This window comes from Saccopteryx bilineata, chromosome 6 (assembly GCF_036850765.1).
Source record: "Saccopteryx bilineata isolate mSacBil1 chromosome 6, mSacBil1_pri_phased_curated, whole genome shotgun sequence".
Classification (NCBI taxonomy): Eukaryota; Metazoa; Chordata; class Mammalia; order Chiroptera; family Emballonuridae; genus Saccopteryx; species Saccopteryx bilineata.
The window spans coordinates 139,976,980-139,998,188 of NC_089495.1; the positions used below are offsets into that span (position 1 = coordinate 139,976,980).

Below are 21,209 nucleotides of genomic sequence, written 5' to 3' on the forward strand. Positions count from 1 at the left end.
TTCTCTTCTTTCTCTCTCTCTCTCTCTCTCTTCCCCTCCCGCAACCAAGGCTCCATTAGAGCAAAGTTGGCCCAAGCGCTGGGGATGGCTCCATGGCCTCTGCCTCAGGGGCTAGAATGGCTCTGGTTGCAAAAGAGCAACACCCCAGATGGGTAGAGCATCGCCCCCTGGTGGCATGCCAGGTGGATCCTGGCCGGGCGTTTGCAGGAGTCTGTCTGACTGCCTCCCCACTTCTAACTTCAGAAAGTTAAAAAAAATAATAATAATAAAAATAAATTTCCCCATTTTCTAAGAATATATTCTCAACTCTAAAGTCATTTCATGTAATATTATTGGCCTTATCACACTTGCCCAGAAAGTGGATTTGGCTACACCTCCCCTCTTCCCCAAGCCAGATGATTTCAGTCACTGGCTTCTGCAGCCAGAAATAATCGTGTGTCCCTGGAACTTAAGAATGGGAAATCTTAAGAATGAAATCTATGATGTAAAAAAAAGTGTTAAAACATTTGAGCCTTTCAAATTTTGATCTGGTCAAAGTAAGAGAAATTACTAAAAATTTGACTTTGAGTTTTCTGAGACTGAAATACTATAAAATATATATATATATTTATCTTGATAGTCAAATGGTCAATAAGTATTTTTACGATTTATTTTACTGGAATTTCAAACCAGATATGTAAACAAGTAATAAATATAAGAAATATAGTTAACAAAAGTCACTAACAATTACATACACAAGCTAATCAAAAACATCTTAGCACAGAGGCCCCTGTAGGTGTCCACTGGCTGCTCGTTTAGTATCTTCTTAGTACAAAAAGGTCCCCTGGCTGCTTGTCGTAGTCTCTTCTTAGTAGAAAAAGGTCCCCTGGAAGAATTTTCCTAGCAGCCCACTTTCAATTCCTTTCATGTTCTACTCAATTTGCCAGTATGAGATTTGGTTTCAATTTTCCAATTCATCTGTCATATCAAATACACTAATTCAAAGTCTTCTGAGATTCTACTTCTTCCCAAGGACACATGCAATTAATTTCCTTGTATTACTAAATTCTTAAACTAGACCTAAAGTGCCATGAGATGAGTTTTGAAAAGAGAATGTTAAATATTTACTTACCCACCAGCATCTCAAAAAGGAAAACACCCACAGACCACCAATCACATTCTCGCCCGTAGTAACCATCACCCCCTTGTGATTTCAGAACCTCAGGTGATATATAATCAGGTGTTCCAACTGCTGTATCACAATGTACCATGCCTGTCTGGGTAGATAGCAGAGATAAAGAAAAAGAGATGTATCTAAAAACACACACACATAAATGCAACTACTTCATGTATTGCTACATGTAAGTGATAGAAATTGCTACCAACAGAACGTCACTGCTGACATGGTTTTGGGAGGAGAAAGGAAAAATGCATTATGAAATACATAAAAATTTGGATATTTTATTGCATTGTTGAGTTGTACACAGTTAGCAAAACTAAATCTATCTTTGTTTAAAACTATAAAGTCTAGATTTGAAGTGTTTCTTTTATTTTTGTTTCTCAAAAAAAAAAAAACCCCAGTATTTTTTGACTTGCTTCTTACTTACTTCATCCATCTTCATACACGTGCCAAAGTCTGCTAATTTTAGATGTCCATGTTTATCCAAAAGCATGTTGTCGGGCTTTACGTCTCTGTGAATGAGCCCCATTGAGTGTATGGCATCCAGAGCCAGGACAACCTCAGCCGTATAAAACTTGGCCCATTTCTCAGGCACGTCATAGTTACTCATGAGGTTTACCAGGTCTCCACCAGGCATGTACTCCATTACCATGTACAGATACTTATCATCTTGAAAGGCACAAAAAAGCTAGGGGGGGGGGGAAGGGAAAAAAAAATTTTAAGAAAGAAAGAAAACCAAAACCGTAAACAGAACTAAAACCAAAATCTATTATTGTTGAAAAAAATGAATTATTTTATATCCAAAATCAAGTTAAACTTTATGAAATCTTTGATTTTAGATTTGGACATATTTAAAGGAAAACCAGTTATCAGAGAAAACTTTAATATGGGTATCTCCTTCATATTTACTAACGAAATATATATAAGTAAATAATTTTCCCTCATGGAGAATACAGAAATTTAGATAGAAATATTTTAAAAGAGAGAAAATAAGAATGAGGGACATAAAAGTGAAAGAATGACAGAAAAATTCTTAACCAAAAAATAAATTACTGCACATAATGCACAAAAAAGAGAACTGAGGAGCCAGGAGCGGCCTGGGAAACGTGGAGGACACCAGACGCAGCGGCTACGGGAAGAGGGTAAGCCGCAGCCCACCGGAAGTGAGCAGCGCAGCCTCGCTGGGACAGGTCCTCATCTCTCCCTTCCCAGCCCCCTGCTCACTGTAGCAGCCAATAGCAGTGATAAGTGCATACACATTAAAATAGTGGAAATGAGACCAGAGAAATAAGACACCAAGCTAGGTTGCTACCGACCCCCAGGACAGAGAAATCACAAATTCTGAAGGAAAGCTATCTGCATTCCACCCTCAAACATGCCCCACCCCGCCCAGAAGCAAGCAAGCAGAAAAGGTTTCCACAAACTAAGAGCAAAAGAGAAAACCAAGAAATCAACATTTGAGAAAGACCTATACCATGACATACAGAGTAATTCAAGAAACAACACAATTGTCCAATATGCATGGGTCTGTATGGGTTTTCTATTCCATTTGGTTGTTTTATTTGTCTATTCTTGCCAGCAAGTACCGCCATATTTTAATTAGTTCTGTTTAACTTGCTTAATATTGATTGACCTTCTTAGATCTATGGTTTACCGATTTCTTCAAACTAGGGAAAATTTTGGTCATTATTTCTTCAAGTATTTTTTTCTGTCCCAGCTTCTGTCCCACAAACCTCCAATCCCTTTCTCAGACTGGATTTATATGTACATAATCTGTTTAGTGTTGTCCCATGGGTAATTGATATTATCTTTGTTTTTTTTTAATGCAAATGTTCTTTTTCTTTTTTTTTTTTTACAGAGACAGAGAGAGAGTCGGAGAGAGGGATAGATAGGGACAGACAGACAGGAATGGAGAGAGATGAGACGCATCAATCATCAGTTTTTCATTGCGACACCTTAGTTCATTGATTGCTTTCTCATATGTGCCTTGACCGTGGGCCTTCAGCAGACCGAGTAACCCCTTACTCGAGCCAGCGACCTTGGGTCCAACCTGGTGAGCTTTTGCTCAAACCAGATGAGCCCGCACTCGAGCTGGCAACCTCAGGGTCTCGAACCTGGGTTCTTCCTCATCCCAGTCTGATGCTCTATCCACTGCACCACTGTCTGGTTAGGCGCAAATGTTCACTTTTTATAACAGCCCCAAAGTAGAAACAGTTCAAATGTCCATCAACCAGTAGATGGACAAACAGAGTATTACACATAAACTGTGTCTCCCCCCACCCAGTACACTGTAATACACTTCTGATGCTAAACATCTAGAGTCAGCGTCAGATCCTACAAGGGAAGAGCTCAGGCCTCCGCCAGACTGCCCTCACTCTGGACATCAGAGTGCCCAGTATACCTGTAGTTCTGACTGACCACAAATTCAGGAGTTTCATGACACCCTGAGGTTTGATAACTCACCAGAATGACTCCTAGAACTCAGCAAAATACTATACTTATGATCACAATTTTATTATGAAACAGGATACGTACAGGGTGAGGTCTGGGAGGGAGCACAGAGCTACTGTGCCCCGTGGAACCACAGTGCACCACACAGTGCGTCATGTGTTAACCCTTCAGACAGCGCCACTGAGTGTCAATGTCCAGAATTTTCATCAGTCTCATTACACAGGCAAGCATCATTAAATAAATCATGGGCCATGTGATTAAACTCAATCCTCAACTCTCTTCTCCCTGGAGTTCAGGCTGCTTGTTCTTTCTGGTGATCATCTCAAAGCTACCACAAGGCCACCAGGAGTTGTGTCATTAGCATAACAATGACACTCCTACCATTAAGCACTTTTAAAAGTTCTGTGCTAGGAACTGGGGACAAAGAGAATATATTCTTTATTATACTACACTATATAATGGAATATTATTCAGCACTAAAAAGAAATGAAGTACGATACATGCTACAATATGTATAAACTTCAAAACAGCATACTCAGGGAAAGAGACCATGTCTAAAAGACAACTACTGTCTGGTTCCATTTACCTGGAATGTCCAGAAAAGGCTCATCTATAGAGACAGTAGGCATATTAGTGGTTGCCTGGGGCGGGGAGGAAAAAGGAAAATGACTATCATGGGTACAAGTTATTATTTGGGGATGGTAACATGTTCTAAAAATCAGACTTTAGTAGTGATGGGTGCACAACTATAAATTTCTTGACAATCACTGAATTATACAAACCAATCTGCAAATAACTTAATAATGAATTTATTCACAAGAGACAAAAAAATGGGAAAACAAAGGCCCATGAACAGATGGACAGATAAACACACTGTCATACAGTCATGTAATAGAATACTACTCAGTATTAAAAAGGAATGAGCTATTGAGATATCACATCATAGATAAATCTCAAAACAATTTTACTGAATTAAAGAAGCCAGATGAGATGGGATTCAAGTTTGACTGGACACTGGAGAAGAAAAGACAGAGCAAAAAAACTATACAAAATAAGGCACACCAGAACTACAACATAAAGACTAGGAAAAATTTTTAAAAAAGAACAGTCTATCAGTTACCCACAAGACATCAAGCAGATTATATAGGCGTAACTAAGGTCTGAGAAAGAAGCTGAGAATTATGGGATAGGGACTAAGGCAGAAAAAAATACTTGAAGAAATAATGGCCAAAATTTTTTCAAATTTGTTGAAATCTATAAACCTATAGATCTAAGAAGCATAATCAATATCAAGCAAGTTAAACAGAACGAATTAAAACACTGGTACTTAGTGGCAACCACAGACAATAAAACAACTAAATGGAATAGAAAAGCCCAAAACTGACCCATGCATACATGGACAATTGTATCACAAAAACAGGAGCAAGACAGACCTCAGGGGAGATAGACATTTTTTCAATATATGATGTTGGAACAACTATATATCCACATGGAAACAAATAAACCATAATCCTTAAGTAAAACCCTATTTTTAAAAATCAATTCTGGTTTCATCATAGGCAAAAAATACAAAGTAAAAAAGATAACATTATCTGCAAGTTTAAAGTAGAATATGCTCAGGGAAGTAAGAAAATTCTTAAATGTACCAAAAGGCATTAATCATAAAAGTCTGATTAAATTGTACTACATAAAAGTTACAAATTTCTATTCATCCATGCTATTAAAGGGGTCAAGAGGCAAGCCACATACGGGGTAAGCAGAGCTTTCCAGTGGGAGGAGCATGGCTGCCCCGGGTACTAAGGCCCAAGCCGAGTGATCAGCACATCCAGGCAGTGGGGAAGTCTGGCCTGCAATACAACAGGGCGGCAAAGGTAGAGACAGAGATCATGGAAGCCTCATGTCCCACAATTGGAGAAAAAAGCCACAAATGTAGACAGAAATAAAACTAAAATAAACCCTACAAAGTTAGACTGAGAAATATCAGTGTAAACTTATGGTTTTCAATATCTATAGTGGACAAAAAAAAATACAGCTGTGTGTGTGTGTGTGTGTGTGTGTGTGTGTGTGTGTGTGTGTATGCGCACACATGCACGCGTAGACTCTATCCACTGAGAATGCCTGGGAGCACTGACATCCCAATAGCCATGAGCACCCTTAACACTTATAAAGGTCCACTTAGCAGAATTAAACATCAAAGACACCAATTCACAAAATGATCAATTAGAAATAGCAATGACTCTGCCACTATGAAGGCAATTTAAAACTAAAAGTGAAATGAGTTGATTTATTATAGTCATTCCTTATTCATGTAAATTACCACATTATATGATTTGCTACAAAAATTTTAGTTTTACCTGCACATTACCAGAACTTCTATTCATCAGTTACCATAAAAAAATAAAGTAAGGATGAGGAGGGTTGAAGCTCAACATCACAAAAAAAGCAACAGTAAAAAGCTTTTAAATTATATCATCAATGTGGCTTTTTTTTTTTTTTTACCTCCAATATGCCTTCCACAAGCAAGGTATCAAACTCCCAGATCATTAAAGCATTCTGAACATATGTTGGTATATAGCCAATCTTACCCATGACACTTGTCAAAAATGTTTGTAAAATTAGGTATTAGTATAAAAAACCTTTAGCAAAACAAAGCTAGTGATGTATATAATTGAAAAGAAGGTAAAATAGGACCAAAATTCCATACCTAAGAGTCAAATAGGCGGCTGAGTCAGGAACCCCAAGACTGTCTTACATTATAGGTAATACAATATATAAAGACTTTTCAAAATCTCTATTGCATAAAGTTGTTGGGGTTTTTTTTGGCGCGATAAGCTGATTATTGTTATTACATAAATCACAAGAAAGAATAGGCAGGAAATAATAGTATACTTTTAACCAAACCACCCAATTCTTTATGAAGGAATTAAAAAAGAAAATGTTGCAAATAATGCTAGCTTCCAGACACAAATATAAGTATTACACGTCATGTCTACATGACATATTATTTAAAATGTTAAACAAGTGTATCAAATCAGGTACAAATATTGATCGACTTACGACCTATGCAACCTACGACCATTCAACTTTACAGCCACAATCGCTAGCCACGACTGCTCCGTGTCTGGCAGTGCAAGCGTTGCCCAGCCGGGCGTACGACAGTGCGGACCAGCTTCCAGGAGCACTACCATCTCCGCATGCACCATTTCAACTGTTATCCCAGACTCAGTACAGCAATTTGTGTTTTGTGTCTTGGATATTTTTCATCAAACCCCTCCCAAGATGTCTACCAAGAGGAAATTGTCTTTGCAAATATTAAACCAGTTGTACTGGTAATGCAGTGTTTTACTTAAACCTGACGAATGTAAAAATAAGAAACAAAATGGTGTAGAGATGATACAAATGGCATAAAATGAACAAAGAAAATTATGATATATAACAATAATGAAAGAAAATTATGATAAAATATGACTTAAAGATTTTTATAACATCATTTCACAGTACTGTAGATATAGCCTACTCAACTTACAACCAAATCATGTTACAACCAGTCTGTCGGAACCAATCGTGGTTCTAAGTCGAGCACTAGCTGTATTATTAAAAACAACTGCACCGTAGTAGAGCATCAGCCCAGCCTCTGGAAGTCCCGGGTTCGATTACCAGTTAGGGCACACCAGAGAAGCGACCATCTGCTTCTCCACCCCTACCTCTTCTCTTTCTGTCTCTCCCCCTCCCACAGCCATGGCTGGATTAGCTTGAGCGAGGCCTGGGGCACTGAGAATGGTTCCATGTCCTCACCTCAGGTGCTAAAAAATGGCTCCGGTTACAACAGAGCAGCGGCCCCAGATGGCAGAGCATCGCCCCTTAGTGGGCTTGCCGGGTGGAACCCGGTCGGGCGCATGCGGGAGTCTGTCTCTGCCTCCCCTCCTCTCACTATAAATAAATAAACAAACAAACAAACTATCACTACTTAAAGGAGATACAGGATATTTAGCACACAAAGTCAATGATTATGAATGAAAAGCACTTATAAGAGAGGGAAATAAACTTATAAAAGTTAGTATGTTTACCTGAACCACCCAGGGGCTGTTGGCAAAGGCCATAATATCTCTTTCTTCCCAGAAAAAAGCAGAATCTGATCTTTTTATCATTTCAAACTTACTAAGAAGCTTCATAGCATAAACCTTCTGTGATGCTTTATGACGAACCTGTTGATTTTTAAAACAAAAATTATTAATTTTTATTTTATGAAAGGTGAACAACAGAGCATACTGCAATGCTAATGCTACTATTAAAAGACTTTAGTTACAAAACAAAATGATCCTTAGCTAAGTAATCAAAAGCATAACACTTTTAATGAAACAGAGGAGAAAATTTTCAACAGCCTAAATACTTCATGAAACATACCATACCTTTAAATGCGAGGTTCAACAAATAACCCTTGCTTCATCTCAACAAAGCTGAACTCCGGAAGTTTCATTCCTTCATGTCAATTAAGCTAACTGAGTTAAAGAATTTAATATTGTTAAATGAGAAACTTAAAAAGATATGTACATGTATCCCTCACTATCTGAACATAAGAACCTAAAAAAAGTAGATATCAATGAACATTTGTAATTTTGTTACCCTTGTTTCCTCTAGACATCTCATTTAAGAGTTGTTTTTTTTAAGGTAAAAACTATCAACAATATGGTTATTTGAATAATTCTTATCTTCTTCATTAGACTAAATTCTGAAAGGGCAAGGACAGTATCTTGACCTTCATTCTCATTCAAGAAGATAACAGCAAACTGACAGAGCCAATAATATTTAATGAATTATTACAATAATTACCATTTACTGGATAATTAATAATAACAGCTAACATTTATACCTGTGTACCTGTGTACCTATTAGGACGTCCAAAACCAAGCTCCAAACCTGCACCATGAATTTACCCCTCCCTGCAGCCTTCTCCGTTTCAGCAAACAGCCTCTTCCTCCTCCCAGGGGACTCTAGCCCTCTCCCCCTCCCCCTCTCCCTCCCCCTCTCCCTCCCCCTCTCCTCTCCCTCTCCTCTCCCTCTCCTCTCCCTCTCCTCTCCCTCTCCTCTCCTCTCCTCTCCTCTCCTACAGCTCACCAGACACATCAGCAAACCACTGCAGTCTGACCCTCAGACAGCTTCCGAATCTGACCACTTCTAATCACCACACTACTATCCCCCCACCTGACGTCTTTCTTTCCACTTCCTGCAGTAAGGTTACCCGGTTCTCTTGCGGTTCCTCTCACCCACCAACAGTCTGGCCATCTCTCTAGAACAGGGGTCAGGAACCATTTTGGCTGAGAGAGCCATGAATGCCATATATTTTAAAATGTAATTCCGTGACAGCCATACAACGACCTGGAGGACAGCTGTGATTGGCTCCAGCCACCCGCAACCATGAACATGAGCGGTAGGAAATGAATGGATTGTAATACATGAGAATGTTTTATATTTTTAACATTTTTTTCATTAAAGATTTTTCTGCGAGACAGATGAAGCCATCAAAAGAGCCACATCTGGCTCACGAGCCATAGGTTCCCGACCCCTGCTCTAGAATAATATACATATATTCCATTTCCTGTCACCCTCCTGTTTAAATACCCCCAACAGCTTCTAATCTCACATCTACATGGACTGTTCTCTCTGCCTGGAGTCATTTTGCAGCAGGACCCAGCCCCTCACTTCCTTCAAATCTCTGCTCCAATGTCACCGTCTAAGTGAGGTCGACTCCGATTGAGCTCCTGAAACTCCCTGCCCTCACCCTGCTTACCCTGCCCTCCGCTGCTCCGCTGCTCACACGGCCCTATTCCAGTCTCCTCCTCGCTTTGCTCCACTGCACTGATTACTATCTTATATCCTATGTTCTACTTATTATCTCTCAGCACTAGAATTTAAACTCAATGAAGGCAAGGACTTCTGTCTTGTTCAATGCTTCATCACCAGTGTTAAACAGATCCTAATAGATATACAAGTATAAGATATTACCTGGCACATAATAACCTTTCAATAAGTATTTGTTGAAAGAATGAATTTCCTGAGTGATGCTTACCATGTGCTAGGCATAGTGTGTTGTAATACATGTACTATCTTATTCAGTATTCACAACAATCCCAATATGGCATTATTTCCCCTTGTTACAAATCAGAAATTTGAGGCACAGAGAAATTAAATAACTTGCTTGAATACTATACGGATAGTAAATAGAATCAAGATTTAAGGGTTCTGTGCATCCAGAATCCATGCCTATGCTACTTCCATATATGTACACCCAAAATTAGGGTGCCTTCCCCAGAACGGGGCCAAATTATAGCTGTTGAACCAGTATTCCAGACACTTAGTGCTCCTCTGCACTCAGAAGTACACCAATTTTTGTACAACAAATTATGTGGTCACACTAATGATGGTTGAAGGAAAGAAATAAGAGGTAACTGAGCTCATGATGACAGATTGGAGAGACCTAAATGATCTAGCTTACTCTCTTCTTCCCAGTGTGAATCTTGTGATCTTCTTCCCCTTGTTCATACTTCAGGCACAACTTACCTTCTTTCATATCCTCTAAGATACCTTTCCTGAGGATCTTTACTGGTACCTGGAAGGTACTAGAAAATCTATCACAGTCCCCTGACTTCACCTCTCCCACAAAGACGGGCTCCTTCTTCAATCAGCTGAAATATAAACTCCTCAAATGAATGACCACCCTATTGAAAGTAGTAATTCATTGTTCTAGATCCTAGAACTCTATTTGTTTTCTTCCTAGCAGATACCACACCTATAATTTTTTATGTTGTTTCCTTGTTTTGCCTGTCTCCCAGATTAGAACATAAATCAACAAAGGTAAAGCTTTTTCATGACTATTATATTCTATAACTGGCCAAACTATAAATTTCTAGTTATAAGAAAAAAAATCAACGGGCAATATTTCTAGCAGCCTTCCATCAGGTACTGTCCACATACAGAATCAATACTTTCATTATATTGATTAAAATAAGGCCAACCAAAGGAATGCTCATGTCCTCCCAGAAAATATATGGAAGAACCATCATACCTTACAGATCAGCTACTTTATAAAATGCAATAAAATATCAGAAAATCATACAATGCTGTACCTCTTTAGTAAAGAGCCCCCCCCAATCCACATAAAAAATGTTATCTGTTGAATGGGCTTGAACAAATTCCTGACAGAAAAGACAGACAAGTCTTAGCATGAAACAGTAAATGCAAATGTTATCACTCAGAAATCTGCATATCTGGCTAGGTTAGAGTAACTAGTACCTGTTAACCCTCCTACTGTAAACAACCATCAAAATGACAAAACATGTGAACCAACTATTTTCAGGTTTTGTCAAATAGGCAGCACAAGACCATGATCTCTGAGAGAAAAGAAACTCATAAGTCAACACCATAATTGCCCAAACACTGTCTCAATCAGCAAGCGAGCGCCTAAACTAAGCTCAGGGTCCTGCTGAGTTGAGGAAGCCGAGATCAGAGTTCCAGATAGATGAGGCAGGTGGATTATGCTGAGCAGAAAACACAAAACTAAAGAGCTATGCAGAAGGAAATCCCCAAAAGTACCATGTGAGTCCTTGGCTAAGGGCAGTTACCAGAGAGTAGCTGCCACAGAGTTGATAACGGAACAGAGTCACTATAGTTTAAACAGCACTGGAGGGACATTAACTTTCCAGCCAAACAAGAGTGGAGAAACCATGCCAACTTTCTGGTCATCCAGTTAAGATGAGGAAAAAGAACCATGCTCTAAAGCAAGGCCTACCTCAGCACACCCTAACAAAGTCTAATAATCAAATAATACTATGCCCTAAAAGTGCAAAAGGGAGCAGAATTGACAGATTCGGTCCTGCCAGCGAAAAGAACTTAGGAAACAGCGTGGTCTTTTCACACACCTACACTTACAAAGTGTGAAACTAAGCCTGCACAAGGTAAGGGTGGTCAGCAAGGAAAAGGACAGCTTGTCAGAATGAAAATAAACATCGTCAAAGAAAACCAATGAAATCCAGAGTCTCTATCACATATCAACAATAACCAGTACATAAATTTAAAAATTATTTGACAGGCAAAAAGGAAAATGTGATTCATCAATAAGGAAAAAAGCAATAAACAGAAAACCCCAACAGATGTTGGACTTAGCTAACAAATACTTTAAAATACCTCCTATACGCAAAGGGCCAAGTAAGTTATAATGAGGGTCAAAGATTACATCCATCTTCTATATTAACTTATGAAACTGGTAACAATCCCCTTGGATTTATATAGTGTTATGACATTTAAACAATGCTGAAAATAAATGCACTGGGGAGCAACATGAAAACACCTGTGCGGAAGAGGGGACAGATCCTGCTCTGAAAACTAGAAATAGCCGATTATATCCACAGCAGACAAACCAAGTCTTTAGTTGAATTAGCAAATTATTTCAAAGCAAATGCTCATTCCAGCACTACTGTTATATGGTGTTAAACAATGTTGTTAAAAAGAGGTTGCTGGTTGGACCTGGAGGTTATTACGTTAAGTGAAATAAGCCAGGCAGAGAAAGACAAATACCATAAGAACTCACTCACACGTGGAATCTAATGAACACAGTGAACTGAGAAGTGGAATAGAGGCAGAGGCGGGGTCACAGGGACCAGAGGGACAGCTGTCAGAGGGAAGGGGGATGAGGGGATGGGATCAGAAAAGATGAAGGGATTAGCCAAATTATATGTACATAACACATAGATACAGATAGCAGGAAAGTAAGTCCCATAGGGAAGGAGGAGGGGGAAGGGAGGGTGATGGGGGCGCATGTTGTTGAGGGTGGAGGGTGTTATATTGAGTAGATTACTATGCTAACACAATAAATTTAAAAAAACTTTTTTAAAAGGTTGCTAAGGTATCTGTCTTCTATATTTAAGTCACTCTTCAAACCTTCACTTAATCTAAGAACAAATTAAATTTTGAATGTTTCCTAACTTAATTAGAAAAAGTAATCCCTATAACATTGAGTCAATCAATTAATTTATACTGTAATACTATTTATGCTTGACTCAGACCATAAAAGAGTTTTAAGAATTCTGTTGTAAAGCACAGCTATAAACAAAAACTAAGATGTTTGTCGGCTGGTAGAAAGTAGTTAAATATTTGTATGTTTAATCTTTTATAAATGAATTAACAACAAATAAAAACAAACCAAGAAGGCCATTCATTAAAATAAACAAAAAGCTACACAACACAGGCATAATTTTCTAAACATGAGAAAAATGTTTATTGACTTTACTTTTGGTGATTCTTTATGCAAAAGTATTTCTTTTTCTGTGCTTCTATAGTACTTATAATAAACTAATATTATTAGTTGTGTACATACCTGTTCCATAAACTTTTAGGAACAGAAGACAAACTTTCATAAGTGGGGATGCCTAGTGACTGGCATAATGCTGAATTGTCCAATTCAATAAATTCAACAAAATCATATTTTTATCTATATAAGATCTATAAAACTTTTAATAAGTAAAGACTATTTTGGGTAAATGCTGCCTGAATTTAATATAAACTATTGTGATAGGCTACCTAACTGGCTCAAAACACAAGAGTCAGGAACCACCAGCTTATTGTCTTTGACTTGATCTACAAAACAGACTTAAGGGGCAACCGTTGTGTTCAAGCCAGACGTCCGCCTTAGGCATTCATTAGCACTAGTATTACAGAGGGCTCCCATAAAGCACTATTACTGTAGGAAAGCTGCTTTTGAAGATGCCCCTTTCTGAATGATTCCATTATAATCTCCCTCAGGATCTCTGTACATTCCCCTTTGTTCTTTGGCTCCTTCTCTTCTCTTCTCTTCAACATGGATGGAGAAACAGTCAGATACAGTAGCTCTTCACCATCATATTGTGCAGGGTACTGCTGACCAGCATGGAAGTAGATGTCAACAAACAGGGCAAAAGTCCTAGCATTTATGACTATGTGGCCAATTAACATCTCTGAAGTTCAGTGCCTTCACCTACATCAGAATCTCATAGAAATGTTGCAAAGATAAAATAAGATAAAGAATACAATAACTTAGCACACAGAATATACTTAATGAAATGTTAGCTAACTCCACACCATCGACAAATGGAACTTAGTTCACTCTCTTCTGAAGCTTTAAATGTGTTTGCCCAATGTCACTAGTCTATGAGCACCTGAAGAACAAACATTGCTCTTATTGCAATGTTTCTACTTGTTAGAGAAATGACTGTCTACTCAGTGGATGAATGTAAACACACAATATAATTGACACTATATACATACACACTGCTCACAAAAATTAGAGGATATTTTATCACTTCATAGTCATTTTGAAATATCCTCTAATTCTACTCACAAAAATTAGGGGATATTTTATAGCTTCATGTTCATTTTGAAATATCCCCTGCCTGATCTGTGGTGGCGCAGTGGATAAAGCGTCGACCTGGAGATGCTGAGGTCGCCGGTTCGAAACCCTGGGCTTGCCTGGTCAAGGCACATATGGGAGTTGATGCTTCCAGCTCCTCCCCCCTTCTCTCTCTCTGTCTCTCCTCTCTCTGTCTCTCTCTCTCTATGTCTCTTCCTCTCCTCTCTAAAATGAATTTAAAAAAATTTTAAAAAAAAGGGAAATATCCCCTAATTTTTTTGAGCAGTATAAATAAGACCAAAAAAATAATAAGGGTGAAAATGAGTTAACAGTAGTTTCATCTCAGCTGATGGAATTCTGGGTGATTTTTATTTTCTAGTATTTGTTTTGTATTTTCTACAACTAATAAATACTTCTTTTAAATTTTTTTTTAAGTAGATTGCCTGACCTGTGGTGCAGTGGATAAAGCGTTGACCTGGAATGCTGAGGTCCCCGGTTCAAAACCCTGGGCTTGCCCGGTCAAGGCACATACGGGAGTTGAAGCTTCCTTCTCCTCCTTTCTCTCCCTTCTCTCCTTCTCTCTCTCTCTCTCTCTCTCTCTCTCTCCCCTTCTCCCTCTCCCCTCTCTAAAATGAATAAATAAATAAAAAATATTTAAAAAATAAAAATAAAAATTTTTTTAAGTAGATTAAACATTCTTAGTAGCTAGAGATATGCTTGGAAAATCCTAAAATGGACCTAGATCTCCTGAAACATTTTTGGACAAAAACTTTTCAAAATCATTCTAAACAAATTGTCCCATTTGAGGCTTTTAAATGTATTTATTTTATTATTATTATTAATAGTAGTAGTAGTATTAAGTGAGAGATGAGAAGGCAGGGAGGCAAAGAGACATACTCCTGCATACGCCCTGACCAGGATCCACCTGGCAAGCCCCCTACAGAGCGATGCTCTGCCCATCTCGGGCTGCTACTCTGTTGCTCAGCAACTGAGCCATTTCAATGCCTGAGGCGAGGCCATGGGGCCATCCTCAGTGCCCGGGGCCAAATTGCTCAAACCCATCAGTCATGGCTGAGGGAGAGGAAGGGGGAGAGGGGGAGCAAAAGAGAGAGGGGAGAGAGAGAGAAGGAAGGAAGGAGAGGGGTGGAGAAGCAGATGGGCGCTTCTATGTGCCCTGACTAGGAATTGAACCTGGGACTTATAAACGCCAGGCCAATACTCTACCACTGAGCCAACCAGCCAGGGCTCAAATTTATTTTTAATATCAAAATAATAGATAATTTTTATAGGAAGGTCCAATGCATTATCTGACAGACCTGGAGCCGTTAGTTGTATAGCTAAAATTTCCACTAAAGATACAAGAAAATAGCGCCCTCACATTTTCTGTCTGGTCTGGCTGCGGCAGCCAAGTCTGAATGAGGGAACAGAGGAATTACAAACACGTGGAGGCAGTGACATAATCTTTGCAACTCAGAAATAACCTTGTCAACAGCAAAGAGCCTGTTTTAGTCCAAAAAAGTAATAAAAAGTTTAAGTTTACATGACAAATATTAGAAAATAATTTCCCATACATTCTTGCCTACTAGTTGATTCCACTTTAAAAGCTTAGTTTAAAACCATTTAAATTAAAAGCAAGTGAGTGAGAGAGAGAAAAAAAGAAAACAAGGCCCTCAGGGAGCACCTGCCCCAGGGGTCAGAAAGGACTCCTGTCACTTTACTCCAGTGGAAACATTCTACGTCACAGATACTAGCCGGCTGGACACACACACACACACACCGAGCGACTAAAACCCGCCTCGGAAGCGGGCCTATGCTGTCCACACCGCGGTGTCCGACCGGCGGCTGAGGAGAGGTCACACTCAGATAAGGGTAGAACGGACAGTAAATGGAATCAGAAAAGTTCTCATTGTTTAAAATGAGCACTGAGAGAGTGCAGCAACATGACTGGAGAAACGAACAGGTAAACAAAGGGCCGCAGCCTGCTCAGGACGAGTAGCATGGCGGAGAATAAAGGGAGAAACGGGGAAGGCCAGGATGAAGACGCTGGCTTCACTGAGTGGGCGGAAGGCCCGGAAACACAGAGGAGAGGGACAAAGAATACATTTCAGGCGGACCTATTGGGCAGCAGTCTACAGTGGGCAGAGCGGGCCTCTACTTCCCATTCTTTATATGTCTCAATAGAGAGAGGACAGGAAATAGAGAAAACAGAATGAAACAAGACAAGCATGTTTTTTAAAAAAACCCCACAGTTGATTCTACTATACAGGAGATGGGGATGGAGTGGTGACCAAAAATACAAGGCTATGAATGGACTACAGGGAAAGTCTGCCAACTAGTCACGTGGGTCCCGCAGAGCTTGGATAGCGTAAATCTGCAGATAATTTCCTAAGTGCTATCTTGATATTTTCTCCATCAGCACTCCTAACCTACAATCAAGAGTACCATGGTGATACACTGTTGGCAGAAGTGGAAAACAAAGCTGAACCCCACGTACACGCTCACACCTGACCAGGAATGAAAAGAAATCTTGGATCAAGGTGGTGGCAATGAATACCAGAAAGAAGAGAGACTGAAAAAATATCTGAAGCAGAACTTACTAAAATAATTAAGTATAAGAAAAAAAAAATATTTTTAAATGATTCCTAATTTTTTATTTGAGCAACTAGGTTGACACTAGAACCATTTATCAAGAAGGGAAAATAGGAGGAGGGACAGACTGCTGGAGGAAGAGCAAGGTTAGGAGAGAATCTAGCCTCCTAATTTCACATGGTTCAGGTAGCTATGACACATCTTAATGGAGATGTCAAATAAGCTGCTATAGATATGAGTGGAAGAGAAAAGTAGAAAGTTCTGAGCAGTAGTTATAAAGTTGAGCCTTGACATTATACAATTGTATTTAAAGTCACCGGAATGCATGAGTTCACCTGGAGAGAATGCAGATCAAAGAAACAAGAGTCTAGCCCAGGGGTCAGGAACCCATGGCTCCTGAGCCAGATGTGGCTCTTTTGATGGCTGCATCCGACTCGCAGACAAATCTTTAATAAAAAAATAATAATAACGTTAAAAATATAAAACATTCTCATGTATTACAATCCATTCATTTCCTACCACTCATGTTCATGGTTGCAGGTGGCTGGAGCCAATCACAACTGTCCTCCAGGACAACACCATATTTTTACTGAATAATGCGTAATGTACACGGTCGTTGCATGGCTCTCATGGAATTACATTTTAAAATATGTGGCGTTCATGGCTCTCTCAGTCAAAAAGGTTCCTGACCCCTGGTCTAGCCTTTGGGAACTACAGCAGGCCTCGAATAATGTTGTTTAGTTTAACACTGCTTTGTCACAATGTTACTGAGAAAAAGAAAATTGATTCCTGGCCGGGGCTACTACTGTCTATGTGGCATCTGCACGTTCTCCCCATGTCTCTGTACGTTTTCTCTTGGCACCCCGGCTTCCTCCCAATCCCCAAGGTGTGCGCATTAGGTGCATTAGCATGCTGAGTGCATTAGAGAGACTACTGTGAAGACTCATTACTAAGTGGGAGGGTGGGAGTGTGGGAGCACGCCCTACAGGGAAATGGGGTCCTGTCTGGGTTGGTTCCCACCCTGTGCCCCGAGATGCCAGGTTAGGCTCTGAGTTGAACTCAGAAATGTAGTAAGTGGATTGAAAAATAAATCATATTACTTACTTTCATTAATTTTTCTTAAATGTATTCACATTTATTTCAATGTTTAATATTGAAAGTGTTTTGGGTCTTTATTTAGAAGTTTGGTAATGCTTTTGTGACCACAAATATGGAACTTAACTCAATTTTTATATCAATTAGCCCAGGGGTCTCAAACTCAACTCAGCATGTGGGCCGCAGAGCAAGATCACAGCCGTTCGACGGGCCGCACTAGGTCTACAAAAGGCAACTGTTACGCAACACTTTTCTCACTGCAGTTGAAAACAAAAAAAAATCAGTACAACAAGCACAATCGTACATGCAGTTTACTCAGTGTCACAAAACGACCAGAAACTGTAGTTCGCATCACAACTGCTGTTAACTAAGCTAATATCTAGCTAGGATGCTAGAGAAATGAAAATACAAGTAGGCCCCTAGGCTTACTTAATTTTATCCAAAATATTTTGAACTTCGTGGATTAGTCTGCGGGCCGCGAGTTTGAGACCCCTGAATTAGCCTATAGTAAAATTGGTTTTATTATAGTATAAAATGTTGCTTAAAGTTGCAGCTTCTAATATTCTTTGAGTGAAGTTAAGTGAAGATTTACTGTACAATAAATAGTTAGAAGTCAGGTGAAGAATGAATCACTAAGGAAAAAGAAGAAAGAGCCAGGGACATAGGAAAAAGTGGTATTTCAAGAAAAAAGAGCTTGACCAGGCGGTGGCGCAGTGGATACAGCATCAGACTGGGATGCAGAAGAAAGGTTCTAGACCCCGAGGTTGACAGCTTGAGCGTGGGCTCATCTGGCTTGAGCAAAAAGCTCACCAGCTTGGACCCAGGTCACTGGCTCGAGCAACGGGTTACTCGGTCTGCTGAAGGCCCACGGTCAAGGCACATATGAGAAAGCAATCAATGAACAACTAAGGTGTCGCAACAAGAAACTTATGATTGATGCTTCTCATCTCTCTTCGTTCCTGTCTATCCCTATCTATCCCTCTCTCTTTGTCCCTGTAAAAAAAGAAGAAGAAGAAGAACCGAATACTGGTAAGAGCCTGAGTAAGAAGAAAGTGAAACACCAACAGCCAATAAAATTATACACAAAGTCTGTCTTTATTGGCACAGAAAATGGTCATGCCTACACAGTAAAGGGAATGGATGCTAGACCTCTGCCGAGTTTCAAACCTCGGTTCAGTCACTTAGTAACTATATGAACTTTGGCAGGTTACTTATTCTATCTACCTGAATCTCCTCATCCACAAAATGGGCATAATAGTGATAATATCTCTCTAGAGAGACTACTGTGAAGACTCATTACTAAGTTGCTTAGAAGCCTTCCTGGCATGTTGTAACTGCTATAAAAATCTGTGCTACTATTCACTGTTACAGAAAAAACACAAGTTACAAAACCATGTATATAATATGATCTGACAATATATATAGATATATAACACACACATATATTACAGGTAAATTTAGAAACAGAAAAGTTGGAAAGTTACACATCAAAGCAATAAAAGTATATGGCTCACAAAAAGTAGAGGATATTTCAAAATGAATATGAAGCAATAAAATATCCTCTACTTTTTGTGAGCAGTGTATATAGTAAGACAGTCCAAACTTTATGTATTATTCTTTACCAAATCACCAATAACTCTTGCCTTGTTTACACAAGGAAAACTATTCTTTAATCCATATCACTGTTAAGCAATCTAGTCCATGGGTTCTTCACATCCAAGTACAGGTCATCACTCTGGTTAAATCTCACTTCTGTCTGACCTATATAGTCTTCTCAATGGATACTTCTGCATTTGGGCTCATCATCTAACACTATCCTTATACTCAAGTTTTAACTTATTTGCAAAATTATTTAACATTCCACTGCCACCTCTACAAAATTTATTAATAAAATGTTTAATGAGAGGAGAGCACCCTAGAACCTGTCCCTAGGGATCTCTGTCCAAGGTACTATTCATGCCTTCATCAGCCTCATTAGACTACAGCTATTAAACTAGGTATAAAGCTGCCTACCCATATGCTTATTCACTGACACTTCTCCAAAACATCTTCATGTATGTAAGAATTTTTCAAATCTACTGTAGATATATATTAAACCTATTACAACATCCTGATCTACAAGTTCAACAAACCTAACAAAGAAAGGGAAGAAAAAGACAAGAGTCAGTCTGCCATGCGCTGCTCCTAGAGAAACCTGAGCTGGCACACAGTTAATCACTGCTTTTCTCGGTGCCCAGTCAGGAGCAGTAAAACACCGTTAAGTGAAACACAGAATCTGACTCTGTAACTCAACTGTAAGGACACAAACAGAGGAGCTTCATATTCAGGTGATGGCAACAGGAATATCATTACAGTTCCCCATTTAACACTACAAAAGAAATATTTATTGCCAGCATTTATAATATTTCTAAGTAGGTACCTATAAAGACAAATTTCATATTTACTGTCAGTTATTAAAGTGTCTTTGTTGGGTTTCCTAGATTATATAAATAAATCTCAGTTAATTAAGCAGAAATGTTATTAAGGTTGATGCTAAATACAACACAGTAGTCCTGGGGGAATATTAACTAGGCAGATCATGTGTGACGTCAAGCTGGTCTTATAAATCTCACTGGTTCAGAGCTAGTAAGAGGCCTGGTGTTCCCAGTACAATCGCCTCCTTTATAGGTGAACACACTGAGGCTCTCTCAGATGGAATGACTTGACCAGCCTCAGAAAGCTAACTCTGACATGGCTGGGCATGGGAATTAGATCTACTTCAGGGGTACTGATAATGTTTCACAAAACTATGTCATCAAAAAAATAATAATAATAATTAAAAGAACCATACAAATATTTTCTTACCAACTGGACTTCGCCAAAAGCGCCTCTTCCAATAACTTTTACAACATCGTAGTCTTCTGCCTTCATCTGTAGACCTCTGATTTTTTTCACAATTTTCTCATCTACAATAAAAAAATCACATTTGTAATAATCCTATTTATAAACAATATTTTTAAATAACCACATTTTAAACAAATTTTTATTTCAAGAAACTGGGCTTAGTTTTCAGCTAAATTGGTCAGTTTTTAAATGCTGCTATTTAAAAGTCTAAGAATCAGTCTGACCAGGCGGTGGCGCAGTGGATAGAGCATCAGACTGGTATGCAGAGGACCCAGGTTCGAGACCCCGAGGTCGCCTGCTTGAGCGCGGGCTCAACTGGTTTGAGCAAAAGCTCACCAAGGGGTTACTCGGTCTGCTGAAGGCCCGCGGTCAAGGCACATATGAGAAAGCAATCAATGAACAACTAGGTGTTGCAACGCGCAATGAAAAACTAATGATTGATGCTTCTCATCTCTCTCTGTTCCTGTCTGTCTGTCCCTGTCTCTCCCTCTCCTCTGACTCACTCTCTGTCTCTGTAAAAAATAAATAAATAAAATTTTAAAAAAGTCTAAGAATCATATTAATTTATGTCAAATAATGAAAATGCACACATAAACAAACACTACTGACTACCAAAATGGAGCAGCTACGCCATTCAGTTTCTGACTCTGTTGC

The 21,209-nt window shown here is 39.1% G+C and overlaps 1 protein-coding gene across 1 annotated transcript in view; it reads right to left on the reverse strand.

Annotated features, from left to right (window-relative positions):
* ROCK2 (Rho associated coiled-coil containing protein kinase 2) overlaps positions 1-21,209 on the reverse strand; it is a 117,569-nt gene that overhangs the window by 49,511 nt on the left and 46,849 nt on the right. Inside the window, exons 3-6 of the mRNA XM_066237491.1 lie at positions 20,517-20,617; positions 7,678-7,815; positions 1,587-1,847; positions 1,112-1,256 (exon numbers count right to left, since the gene is read on the reverse strand). Coding sequence (XP_066093588.1) covers positions 1,112-1,256; positions 1,587-1,847; positions 7,678-7,815; positions 20,517-20,617 — 645 coding nt within the window. The remainder of the gene's footprint in view (positions 1-1,111; positions 1,257-1,586; positions 1,848-7,677; positions 7,816-20,516; positions 20,618-21,209) is intronic.